The sequence below is a fragment of the Lissotriton helveticus genome, chromosome 3_2 (genome assembly GCF_964261635.1).
Source record: "Lissotriton helveticus chromosome 3_2, aLisHel1.1, whole genome shotgun sequence".
NCBI classification, from domain to species: Eukaryota; Metazoa; Chordata; class Amphibia; order Caudata; family Salamandridae; genus Lissotriton; species Lissotriton helveticus.
Window position 1 is genome coordinate 358,103,809 of NC_136062.1, and position 13,605 is coordinate 358,117,413.

The 13,605-nt window shown below is 45.7% G+C and overlaps 1 protein-coding gene across 5 annotated transcripts in view; it reads right to left on the minus strand.

Annotated features, from left to right (window-relative positions):
* NAV2 (neuron navigator 2) overlaps positions 1–13,605 on the minus strand; it is an 830,108-nt gene that overhangs the window by 308,973 nt on the left and 507,530 nt on the right. For all 5 annotated transcript variants that reach the window (XM_078684226.1, XM_078684230.1, XM_078684229.1 and 2 more), the window contains exon 7: positions 190–1,273. In XM_078684226.1, coding sequence (XP_078540352.1) covers positions 190–1,273 — 1,084 coding nt within the window. The remainder of the gene's footprint in view (positions 1–189; positions 1,274–13,605) is intronic.

Genomic DNA, 13,605 nt, shown 5'->3' on the forward strand with positions numbered 1-13,605 from the left:
TACATGTGAAAATTTAAATTAAGCATGTGTAATTTCAATAAAAATTGAAATTGAGTCTTCATAACTCTACAAGCTCATGGGAACCATTGTCTGCAGTCGCCAGTAAAGCCCCATCGTTCAATACCATGCAACCACTTCACGAGAACAGATGACATCATGAGAGATGGTACCCAACCACACCCATCTCACCTGTACATGAACGGTGCAACTGTCGCTGTGTTGGGGTGGGTGTATTGCTGCTGCGGCTGAGGTAGCTGGACGCTGACAGTATTACTCGCGGTGGTCTGGGTGATACCACTTGTCCCATGGGTGGCTTGGGCAGTGCTACTATTGGAAGGGGTGGCTGTACCCCCGACGCCCTTGCCTTCGGAGGAGGCGAGGCTTGAGGTCGAGCTGGAATGTCTGTCGAGCTGGCTTTTTTGGAGCGAGAGGCCTGGGCCGGCCTTGCCACCGCGGCTTCTCTCGCCTTCCTTGGCGGGGGCACTTGAGGTTTTCCCTGTGGCGAGTTTCAACCCTGGCTTTGGTATGCCACTGTTCGGAGGGGGTGTTGCCTCCTTCTTGGCATTGCTTAGCTTTCCCCCCTTGGGGATAAAACTGGCAATTTTGGAGGTCTTTTTTGGCGTTTCTAATTGGGCCGCGACAGGCTCCTCCTTCGGCTCCTCCTTAATTTCAGGCTTCTCGGTGACGGAGGCCCTCTTGACGTCCTTGCTTTTCTCTTTCTGCTTCTCTTTCTCACTGTATTTGGGGGAACTTTTCTTATTCGTTAATGCCCGGCTAAAAGTCCTCTGTGCAATGCCCTTGAGTGCAATTTTGGGACTACTTGAAAGTGCCCCGGTAGTCTGTGTAGTCCGCATGGCCGCTTCGGCCTCTTCCGTCTCCTCAAGGCTAGGAATGGACTCAAGTCTTTCACAAGCCGTGTCCCGGGACTCTATGCGGTCCAGGGGTGGACCCACAACTTTGGACGCGCCTTTGCTATTAAAGAGTTTCAACTTGTCCAGCATGGACCGTTGGCTGGTGGCCGCCGGCTTGACCGTCTCTGGCGCTGCTTTGGGAGGTTCCGGCACCGGCTGCTTGACCGACAGTATGGAAGAGGTGGCCGTGTGTTTGGCGCTGAGGGACTTGCTGCGCCAGGGCTTGTTGGCAGAGTTAGGCTGGGGGATGGCGGAGGAGTTATTGCCACCAACGTTGGCGCTGATGCTGCCCCCGGTGTGCAGGGCGGACAGCGCACTTTCATTCATTCCCGGCTGCTGGGGGGCTGTGTGGTCTGCTGGCTCTGGAAATAAACAGAGAAAAAAATGTATTGAAACAAGTTCCAAGAACATGCGTTTTATCCATCTGCACGTGTCCCCTGTTTTAAAGCTAAAATCATTTTTATTGTCATGCTTTATTGTTATATTGCTGTAAATATTATGAAATGCATTTTTTACGTGCTTTTATGTCTGTCTTAAAAAGCAGCCGAATGAAGCTTTCCTTGACTGGACTTGAAAATCATTCATTGTGTAAGAATGTCAAACTGTCTAAGTTTCATCTCATTCCCATCTGCCGAAATGAAAATCCCACTTGAGTACAGATGGCCCTTGTAAGGCACCGGTGCTTTTCCAGAAGTAGAGACGATACCAGAGCATCAGAGGGGGGAAACCACGCCCCTCACTCTGGTCAAGCAATACTAATTGTAGGCCTGTGGGGAAAAATTGTAGATTTTCTGACATTTTTGTAGCTCTGAAGGTCAGTGGGACTGAGCACAGCCAGTCTAAAAGGATGTGGATGGGGGGAATCAGACACAATTCATGCTAATTATGACAAACAATTGAGATGCTGTTCTATTGGTGGAAGAGGTGTGGCGCAGCGGCTAGGGTGCCTGACTCCGGACTCTAGGGTTCGCGGTTCGATCCCCGGCAGCAGGTTAGCCCAGCACCATGTGACTCTGGGCAATAGCTCGCTTAATCTTCCCGAGGGCCCCCAGCGCCGGGACACCACTTCGGAGGTAGCTGTGCGCATTACAAATACTGGTATTTCATTTCATTTATTACCACCTGAAAGCTTGGGGAACAGCCTACCATCTCTCAAGACTGAAAAGCGGGAGGGCAGGGTCGGTCACACACACCAGGATTTAGCGACAGGCACGGCTGGCTCTGTCCCGCCTCACCGCACGACAAGAAAATGACTCTGAGCTTGGTTTAGAGTTTCGTGGACAGGTCACTCCATCACAACATGGCGATTGTCTCACCCACCTTATTAGAAGTGAATGGTATCCAATGGCACTTGTGATAAAGCGGATGGCATATTTGCCACTTTTTCAGTGGAGTAACCCATCTGACACACTGAACATAAGGCCCTCAGTCTCAGCCCTAAAGATCTTTCAGCTGCATCAACATGTCGGGAACTTTGCCTCTGACAAGGACAGCATGTGGCCTTGACCTGTCGGGAATGCCTAGTGGCCCCGCGCGTGTGTATATATATATGGATGCCAGAGAAGAAGATTCTGATTAAAACGTATATCTCCAAAGCACACAGTACAGCAGGAACAATCAGACATATTTCTGCTGTTCACCTCAGAAGGGGAAACAACCTTTACTACGCAACCATTACATCGTACTACACTTACAATGCAGTCATTACATCGCAACATCCTTTACAACGCATGTCACTGCAATGCAGGCATTACAACACATACCATTACAATGCATGACACTACATTGCATGTCACTAAAACGCAGGCAATACAACGCACAACGCATACCATTGGAGTTAGAATAGTAATTTGTAACCCCTACACTATCCAACACTTACCTACTGTTGCATCCCCTGGAGTTAGAATAGTAATTTGTACCCCTATACTATCCAACACTTACCCAACTGTTGCACCCCGCCTGGAATAAGAATAGTAATTTTTACCCCTATACTATCCAATACTTAACTTCAATGCAATGTAATGGTATGCGTTGTAATGGTATGCGTTGTAAAGTTAGTATGCAATGTAATGGAATGTGTTGTAAAGGTAGTTTTTTAAAATGCGATGTAGTGTATGTTGCGCTGTAAAAACTGCGTTGTAAGTGCATGCGTTGTAAAGGTATGCGTTGTAACGTCATACATTCCCTCAGAAGGGTTTGTCTACTGCAGAGTCCATGATTATTGCACACTCACCCAAACTCACCTTGTACAAATTTACCAGAATATATCGGATACAAAGTTTCCATTGTTATTGTACAGCGAGACACCAAAAGAATTTTATGGATTATAATATGACTGTGAATCTATCACTGATGACCAATTTTACAGCTATGGCCACTATAAAATGACATTGATTCTCACAGTGATGGTGACTCCTGGAGCACTATTGGCTCTTGCAGTGACGGTGACTCAGGAAACCCCATTGGATCTCGTAGTGATGGTAACTCCTGAAGTCCAATGGCCCTCACATTGATGGTGACTCCTGCAGCTCCATTGGCTGTCGCAGTGATTGTGATGCCTGAAGCCCCATCAGCTCTCGCAGTGATGGTGACCCCTGGAGCCTTATTGGCTCTCATAGTAGTGGCAACTCAGAATACCCATTGGCTCTCGCAGTGATGGTGACCCCTGAAGTCTGATTGGCTCACACAGTGATGGTGATTTATCAAGCCCTATTGGCTCTCAGAGTGATGGTGAGTCCTGAAGCCCCATCCTACTCTCAGCGGTGAAACTGAAAGTCACAATACGCTGATGCTGCTACATATAGGACTTTCACCAGGTGGCCCAGCGAGCTAATACACAGCTTGTCAGCTCTATACCAACACGTTGTCACAATTACATATTCACTGACTTATCAAAGTGAATGCAGTTCAGTGGTTGGCTAATACCACAATATTTCTCAAAATATCTACTGTATTTGTGTGTTGTGAAAAAACAAAATGTGATTACATTTTTTTTTAAGGTTCACCCTCAGCAAACTACCTTCTGTGAATCAAAACAGACTTCTGCTGAGTTTTTCATAATGTGAAAACTTGTGAGAATTTGTCTGCCAGATGAAAGGAGTGTCCTTTCCTGACTCCTGAGCAGGTGCCGGATGCGCCCGTGCATCACTAGAGACACACAGGCGGGTTACGGTTAGGAGGATGCGGGGCTTTCACGGAACATTTGTGGAAATCGGGTGTCTGGCACCCCCTTAACCAAAGTTGAGGTCTGGAACTTGTAATTAGGTAAATCAATAAAACAAATGGAAGGACTAGGTAAAATATGCAAGAAATACATCGACACACACACAATTCTATACGCATAATGTACGCATTTGCTTTCTCTCTGAGAGACAAAAAAGTTATCCTGAGACTGGTTTGAAATCGATCGAATGTGTCCATCCACTTAGGGGCATCTCTCCCGTACCTGGGACCGACGGCGTGAGATGTCTGCAGCTCTTCTCTGCTGACTCCCGCTCGGGGACTTTACCTCTTGGGGGCCAGAGAGGGCCCCTGCAGCCGCCCCCGGCGCCCTGTCATCGCTCCGTCATGCCCAGCTTCCCTGGCCCATCGCCGCCGCTGCAGCGCCCCCTGCAGACCGCTCTGACAGCGGCAGTGGACGCCGGCCCCACGCTTCTCTCCGGACTCCTGCAAGCTCCGAGGGCGGGAGGAGTCCCAGTGCACGCGGGAGCAGAGAAGGGGCAGTGAGGGGGCGCAGGGACCCTCCGGATCACTCCCTCCTGTCTCCTCCTCATCCCACAGCAGAGTGGTCCGGCTCGCCCCTCCCCCCCGCACAGAGCCCACGTAAAGCCGCAGCCCAGCGTGTGGTACCCAGCGCAAAGCCCCCCTGCGGGCCCAGCGTCCATCCATCTCCGGATTTAGGGGGACCCTGCGCTGTGAATGGGCTGACGAGCTCTTAAAAGAGATTTACGGGCGGGTCGGACGCGGGAACCACACGAAGTGAGGAAAAAGATGAATGGAGGAAAGGCCATTCACATGCAAATCCCAATTTCACAGGGTGCCTCTTTTCAAAAATAATTTTGACCAAGTGGCCTTACAAATGCGCCTTGCGCCTCACTGCTCCCAGAGTGCGCTCACCGACGAGGACACACACGTGTGAGGGAACAAACGTGTGTGGTTGTTCGACATCTTTGAGAAATCACCCCCTCAGCTCACCCCCACAGCCAGCGGCGTTAGGGTTTTCCTAATCACTGCCCGGGATAATAAGTGGGTTTTACGCTGAAAACCTGCCTTCCTGCAGAAGCAGCCGGTTAAACACTGCAAGAGTTCTGGGAGATTATTAATAAACCCATCTTCGATTGTCCTAGTATTTCAAGTGTGGGAACCAATATCCCAGAGGAAGAATGGATAAACCATTTCAGTTCTATTTTTAAAAACAATGAGCCACAGGCAGAACATAGTCCAAATAAAAGTAGAGAAATCTTACTATGTTTCTCAACTGATGAAATTGTAAAGGGAATCAAGGGTCTATCAAACAACAAGGCACCCGGACCTGATGGACCTCCGCCTGACCTCTTTAAATCATGTATAGCACTATGGGCGCCGGTCCTTACAGCAGTACTTAGTGCTGCTGCGTTATGTGGATGCCCACAATCATGGGGGGCATCTACAATTGTACCTATTTTCAAGAAAGGAGACCGTAGCAGCCCTGCCTGCTATAGACCAATATCACTAATAAACTCCGTGACAAAAGTAGTTGGAGGAGTTATTTTAAACAGATTGGTAAGATGGTCAGAGGAAAATAATATAATATCTCCAATCCAGTACGGATTTAGGCCTGGACATTCCACTATTTCTCAATGTCTAAATTTGTACCTTATCATTGGGAAGTACACTAAGGCTCGAAGAGGTACGATTCACATGGCGTTCATGGACCTCTCCTCGGCTTTCGATTGCGTGAGTCGGGAGAGGCTCTGGGGCGCCATGGAAAAAATGGGCGTGGACAAAAACTTAGTTAATTTTTTAGAAGATATGCACTCTGATACTAAAGCAAACGTCAGATACACCCAGGACCTAAAAGTGACCAAAGATTTTGGAGTGTACCGGGGTGTCCGACAAGGGTGCATTTTGGCCCCGTTCCTTTTTAACCTCTACATTAATGATTTGGAAGAGCACCTTTTAAGTACTAATACAGACTATCCGTATATTGGTCGAAAAGGTCTGCCGGTCCTACTATATGCGGACGATGCAGTCCTTCTATCTAGGACGGCCAACGGACTTCAAATCCTATTAGATTCCTTCTACTCTTTCATGAAGTCAAGAGATTTAAGTATTAACAATACCAAATCCTATATAATGAAGGTTGGCCAAGGTTTTAAAAAATCAAATCGTTTAAACGTAGCTGGAGTAGAAATACCTGTAACTCACATATTCTCCTACCTTGGGGTCCTCTTTGATAGTCAACTAAACTGGGGACCCGTGATCCAAAAAAAAAAGGGAGACGTTACTAGGGTTAATGCGGCCATATTGGATTTCTCCAGAAAAATGGGAAATAGCCCAGTTGCCGCTCTACTCCAACTATATAAGGCCAAAAGTGTTACCACAGTATGTTATGGCAGTGAAATATGGGGATATGTTCCCCTGGATGCACTACAGATAGTTGAAAATAACTTTTTAAAACAGATTTTAAGGGTTCCCAGAGGTACAGCAAATTTTATTGTGCATGAAGAATTGGGGGTTCCGTATGTATGTGACAAAATTGCAGTGAATCCCCTGATATGCTGGATGAATTGTTGGTTAAACGACAATATCCCACTCACCAAGCTAATTTTAAGAGAAGCACTTACATGGGATAACAGGAAGGAGGTTCCCTGGCTAAAGTACTTACATAAGTGCTTTACTGATCTAGGTCGCCCTGAACTCTTCTTATCTCCGGAATCCATTACCAAAATGGAACTTATTACGGTCAAGAAGGCCTTTATTGACTCCAGACAACAGGAAAGGGAATCATGTGAACTAAAAAAAGAAAGTGTACGTAATCATATATTAATCAAAAGTTCTTTGCTCATAGAACCCTACCTGACATGGCAAATGTCTAGTTATGACCGTTTCCTACTGACAAGGTTCAGGTTCAACCTGTTTCATCTTTTGTTGGCTGTTCCTAGGGGATCTCATCGAGGCCAAGTGTTGCCGGCTTGCGGCTGCGACGAAAAGTCTCCGCAAGACCTGGCACACTTTCTGTTCTTCTGTCCTTTCTACATCATACCCAGGAAGCTTTATTTGAAACCCTTTTTGAAAAAATTGCATTTTGCACAATTTCGTCCTGCCCAATATTTTCTCCAGATGTTAAATTGTGAATACACTTTGTTTATATGTAGCTTTTTAAAATTGGCAGTCAAATTCAGAAACAGTATGGAAGGGTAATAATATGGATATATGAATTGTTATTTATTGCTCGTTAAAGAAATTCTATTTTTAATTGCCTTTTTTTAATGTCTGATATAGTCTAGTGCTCTTACTTATGTGATTTTAACTACAATTGAATTGAATTGAACTTTCCCCTTTTAATGAATGTGTGTTTTATTAATTGTAATGTAAATACTTTTATGGTTGTCAATTCGAACAACCGAATAAAGTTTATTGACTTGACTTGACACTGCAAGAGCTGGCGGGGCGGGGCTGCGGAGGAGGGGGTGAGCACAGAAAACCCTTTCCTTTAACAACTTTCGAGCGGCAGGGACCTCAAGAGATGGATGAAAGAGTTCTTACCAGATAGTAATAATAATGTACGCAGCTATTTCTCCTATAGCATTACGCATCACACCGCCAGGCACTGCGTCCAATAACACAATAACCACCTTACACATCACACCGCCAGGCACTGCGTCCAATAACACAATAACCACCTTACACATCACACCGCCAGTCACTGCGTCCAATAACACAATAACCACCCTACACATCACACGGGCAGGCACTGCGTCTCATAACACGATAACCGCCTTACACATCACACCGCCAGGCACTGCGTCCAATAACACAATAACCACCTTACACATCACACCGCCACCTTACGCATCACACCAGCAGGCACTGCGTCCCATAATAAGATAACCACCTTACGCATTACACCGCCAGGCACTGCGTCTCATAACACGATAACCAACTTACTCACCACACCAGCAGGCACTGCGTCTCATAACACCATAACCACCTTACTCACCACACCGGCAGGCACTGCGTCCCATAACACAATCACCACCAGGGGCGTAACACAGGCCCCCGCAGCCCGCACGGTGCGGGGGGGGCAAGCTCCAGGGGGCTCCCTCGGCACTGCAGTCTGGCCGGAGAGCTCCTGATTGAGGCCGGAGGGGGCCCCTTTACGTACAGTGCAGGGAGGTCCCCTCAATTTTCGTTACACCAGTGATCACCACCTTACGTACCACACCGCCAAACACTGCGTCCAATAACACAATAACCACCTTACGCATCACACTGCCAGGCACTGCGTCCAATAACACAATAACCACATTACACATCACACCAGCAGGCACTGCGTCTCATAAAACGATAACCGCCTTACGCATCACATCGCCAGGCACTGCGTCCAATAACACAATAACCACATTACACCATCAGGCACTGCGTCTGATAACACCATAACCACCTTACACATCACGCCGGCAGGCACTGCGTCTCATAACACCATAACCACCTTATGCCTCACACCGGCAGGCACTGCGTCTCATAACACCATAACCACCTTATGCATCACGCCGGCAGGCACTGCGTCTCATAACACCATAACCACCTTATGCATCACACCGGCAGGCACTGCGTCTCATAACACCATAACCACCTTACGCACCACATCAGCAGGCACTGCGTCCCATAACACAATAACCACCTTACGCATCACACTACCAGGCAGTGTGCCCCACAATACAATAACCACCTTAGGCACCACTCCGCCAGGCACAGCGTCCCATAACACGGTGGTATCCACCTTACGCACCACACTGGCAGCAGACCGCCATACACTGCGTCCCATAACATGATAACCACCTTACGCATCACGCCGCCAGGCACAGTGCTGCAAAACACGATAACCATCTTACGCACCACACCAGCAGGCAATGCATCTCATAACACGATATCCACCTTACGCACCACACCAGCAGGTACTGCATCTCATAACACAATAACCGCACCTCAGTTGTCATCACGTAAGACAAACACATAGGTTCATAGCAAACCAACACCCTTCCAACCACACAATGTCCATGGTGTAATTTGCTATCTGTGCGTATACATGCTTCAGCGTCCTACTCGGGGTAGCAGGAGCTACACAAACGTTATATTACAATAGTACATTCAACAATAGAGTGATTATTCTCTGGACTTCAGTGCAACCCTACACAACCAGAAGATTTTCTTGCAGTTACCTGTGTTGTAAACTAACGCTATCGAACACCTCCTATTTATCATCTGTTGTTACTTTCCGGCGAGGCTGGGCGATCTTTTGGTACATATTTGCTCTGTGTTCACTTCTACTCTGCTTACTACACCTGCGTGTGTGTTGGTTTAACCTCTTAGTTGCTGAGGCATTTCCAGCCCACTGCTGAGCCCTTTTTAGGTCCAACCTATGCCGCGCGCATGCGCTCTCTGCAACACCTGTTGTTATCTCCTCTATCGGCTTTGGGCATGCCCATGAATAGCCATTTGTTCGTTGTTGTGCCATTTAGAAATACAGGGTTTTTATTGGTGCATTGGGTCTGATTCTCCCACCTTTCCCGATTTCACTCCTTGTTTGCTTGCGTTGGCCACCCCAATACATCCTCGGTTCCTCCTGGTCATCCTGATCTGCCTTTTATTTTATAGGCTATCAACATCGTTTTAGGCTTTCAGGCCATTTCACGGAATAATTCTCTGTTCCCTACCTGCAAAGTGGCAATTTCTGTCCAGTAGCTGTTGAGCTATGCTAATAGCTCAAACTCGAAAAAATGCAGGACCTATTGCATTTCTAATGCTTGTTTGATGTTGGTGCACTTTGTGCCTAAACTTTCATAACTTTTTTTTCCACAAAAGATATCCAAGCAAAATGTTTGTCCTTTTTCCCATGTTTGTCCCAGGTACCCAAGGTTTGTGGATTCCCCCAGGAGGGATAGGAGAAAATAGCCAAAATGTAGAAAATGTTTTCTTTTTTGGGGAAAATGAAAAAAGGTGCTATGCTACAAAGTATATTTCTATTTCTAAAAATGGCAACAACAAAAGGTTTGCTATGCTAAGATCAACACCTTCGGGAGAAAGCATAGTTGTGGGGAGAAAAAACACTTTCTTTGTGCCATAGTTTTTGCATTTGTCTAAATGTTGATTGATTTTCCCCATTTTATTTTTTTGTAGTTTACACCTATGTGCAGGTTTGTTTTGCTGTTTCAAAACTTTATTAATATGTTATAATGTTGATACATTAATATTAACGCTCCATTACCACACAGTAGTACATACGTACAGGTACATAAACGAAATGTGCCATTGAGCGAGTGTCCTAAGAGTGAACGCAATAAACCTATTATTACCTCACCTTCTAATCTTGACAGTCCTTCGAGTAAAGCTATAGGCTGACAAAACGCCTGTTTAAGACTCACAGATTGATCAATAACTGGAAAGAATATAACTCACTGGTAATCATAAGAGGATGGTCAGCGCCTGGGCACTCCCAGAAGCGTCAGTCGAATAGAGGGAGGTTCCATTGGTGCCCCAAGTATTTCGAGTATTGGTTGTACCAAGGGTGAGTACTGTCTATGATCATGGTCCCTACAGCGCAGAGCCGGGCACAAGTGAGGCGAGGCCAACGAAGGGGTGCCTATACAGTATATACGGATTTAACCATGTGAGTATACGGTATATACTGCTTTATCCAGGGGCCTACATTTTGTTTCCTTTGTCAACTATGTGCTGGTACTGTATTTCCTGTTTTATCCTGGTGCCTGCACTGTTCCCTCTGTTATCCATGTGCTTGTACAGTATTTCTTGTTTTATCCTGGTGCCTGCACTGTTTCCTCTGTTATCCATGTGCTTGTACAGTATTTCCCGTTTTATCCTGGTGCCTGCACTGTTTCCTTTGTTATCCATGTGCTTGTACAGTATTTCTTGTTTTATCCTGGTGCCTGCACTGTTTCCTTTGTTATCCATGTGCTTGTACAGTATTTCTTGTTTTATCCTGGTGCCTGCACTGTTTCCCCTGTTATCCATGTGCTTGTACAGTATTTCCTGTTTTATCCAGGTGCCTGCACTGTTTCCTTTGTTATCCGTGTGCTTGTACAGAATTTCCTGTTTTATCCAGGTGCCTGCACTGTTTCCTTTGTTATCTATGTGCTTGTACAGTATTTCTTGTTTTATCCAGGTGCCTGCACTGTTTCCTTTGTTATCCATGTGCTTGTACAGTATTTCCTGTTTTATCCAGGTGCAGGCACTGTTTCCTTTGTTATCCATGTGCTTGTACAGTATTTCCTGTTGTATCCAGGTGCCTGCACTGTTTCCTCTGTTATCCATGTGCTTGTACAGTATTTCTTGTTTTATCCTGGTGCCTGCACTGTTTCCTCTGTTATCCATGTGCTTGTACAGTATTTCTTGTTTTATCCAGGTGCTTGCACTGTTTCCTCTGTTATCCATGTGCTTGTACAGTATTTCTTGTTTTATCCAGGCGCCTGCACTGTTTCCTCTGTTATCCATGTGCGTGTACAGTATTTCCTGTTTTATACAGGTGCCTGCATTGTTTCCTCTGTTATCATGTGCTTGTACAGTATTTCCTGTTTTATACAGGTGCCTGCACTGTTTCCTCTGTTATCCATGTGCTTGTACAGTATTTCTTGTTTTATCCAGGTGCCTGCACTGTTTCCTCTGTTATCCATGTGCTTGTACAGTATTTCCTGTTTTATCCAGGTGCCTGCACTGTTTCCTCTGTTATCCATGTGCTTGTACAGTATTTCTTGTTTTATCCAGGTGCCTGCACTGTTTCCTCTGTTATCCATTAGCTTGTACAGTATGTTCTGCCTTATCGAGGTCCCTGTACTGTATTTCCTGTTTTATCCAGGTGCCTGCCCTCTGTTTCCTATGTTATCGTGTGCTGTACAGTGCTTCCCGTTTTATCCAGGTGTCTGCGTTGGGTATCCTTTGTTACCCATGTATATGTACAGTATTTCATATTTTATCCAGGTGCCTGCAATGTCTTTCCTATATTATCCAAGTGCCTGTACATCATTTCCTGTTTTATCCCAGTGCCTGCACTTTGTTACCTATATCATCCGTGTCTTTTTATAGTACTTCCTGTTTTATCCAGGTGCCTGTACTGTTTCCTTTGTTATCCATGTGCTTGTACAGTATTTCCTGTTTTATCCTGGTGCCTGCACTGTTTCCTCTGTTATCTATGTGCTTGTACAGTATTTCTTGTTTTATCCTGGTGCTTGCACTGTTTCCTCTGTTATCCATGTGCTTGTACAGTATTTCCTGTTTTATCCAGGTGCCTGCACTGTTTCCTCTGTTATCCATGTGCTTGTACAGTATATCCTGTTTTATCCTGGTGCCTGCACTGTTTCCTCTGTTATCCATGTGCTTGTACAGTATTTCTTGTTTTATCCTGGTGCCTGCACTGTTTCCTCTGTTATCCATGTGCTTGTACAGTATTTCTTGTTTTATCCAGGTGCCTGCACTGTTTCCTCTGTTATCCATGTGCTTGTACAGTATTTCCTGTTTTACCCTGGTGCCTGCACTGTTTCCTCTGTTATCCATGTGCTTGTACAGTAGTTCTTGTTTTATCCAGGTGCCTGCACTGTTTCCTCTGTTATCCATGTGCTTGTACAGTATTTCCTGTTTATCCTGGTGCCTGCACTGTTTCCTCTGTTATCCGTGTGCTTGTACAGTATTTCTTGTTTTATCCAGGTGCCTGCACTGTTTCCTATGTTATCCATGTGCTTGTACAGTATTTCCTGTTTTATCCTGGTGCCTGCACTGTTTCCTCTGTTATCTATGTGCTTGTACCGTATTTCTTGTTTTATCCTGGTGCCTGCACTGTTTCCTTTGTTATCCATGTGCTTGTACAGTATTTCTTGTTTTATCCTGGTGCTTGCACTGTTTCCTCTGTTATCCATGTGCTTGTACAGTATTTCTTGTTTTATCCTGGTGCTTGCACTGTTTCCTCTGTTATCCATGTGCTTGTACAGTATTTCTTGTTTTATCCTGGTGCCTGCACTGTTTCCTTTGTTATCCATGTGCTTGTACAGTATTTCCTGTTTTATCCAGGTGCCTGCACTGTTTCCTCTGTTATCCATGTGCTTGTACAGTATTTCTTGTTTTATCCTGGTGCCTGCACTGATTCCTCCGTTATCCATGTGCTTGTACAGTATTTCCTGTTTTATCCTGGTGCCTGCACTGTTTCCTCCGTTATCCATGTGCTTGTACAGTATTTCCTGTTTTATCCTGGTGCCTGCACTGTTTCCTCCGTTATCCATGTGCTTGTACAGTATTTCTTGTTTTATCCTGGTGCCTGCATTGTTTCCTTTGTTATCCATGTGCTTGTACAGTATTTCTTGTTTTATCCTGGTGCTTGCACTGTTTCCCCTGTTATCCATGTGCTTGTACAGTATTTCTTGTTTTATCCAGGTGCCTGCACTGTTTCCTATGTTATCCATGTGCTTGTACAGTATTTCCTGTTTTA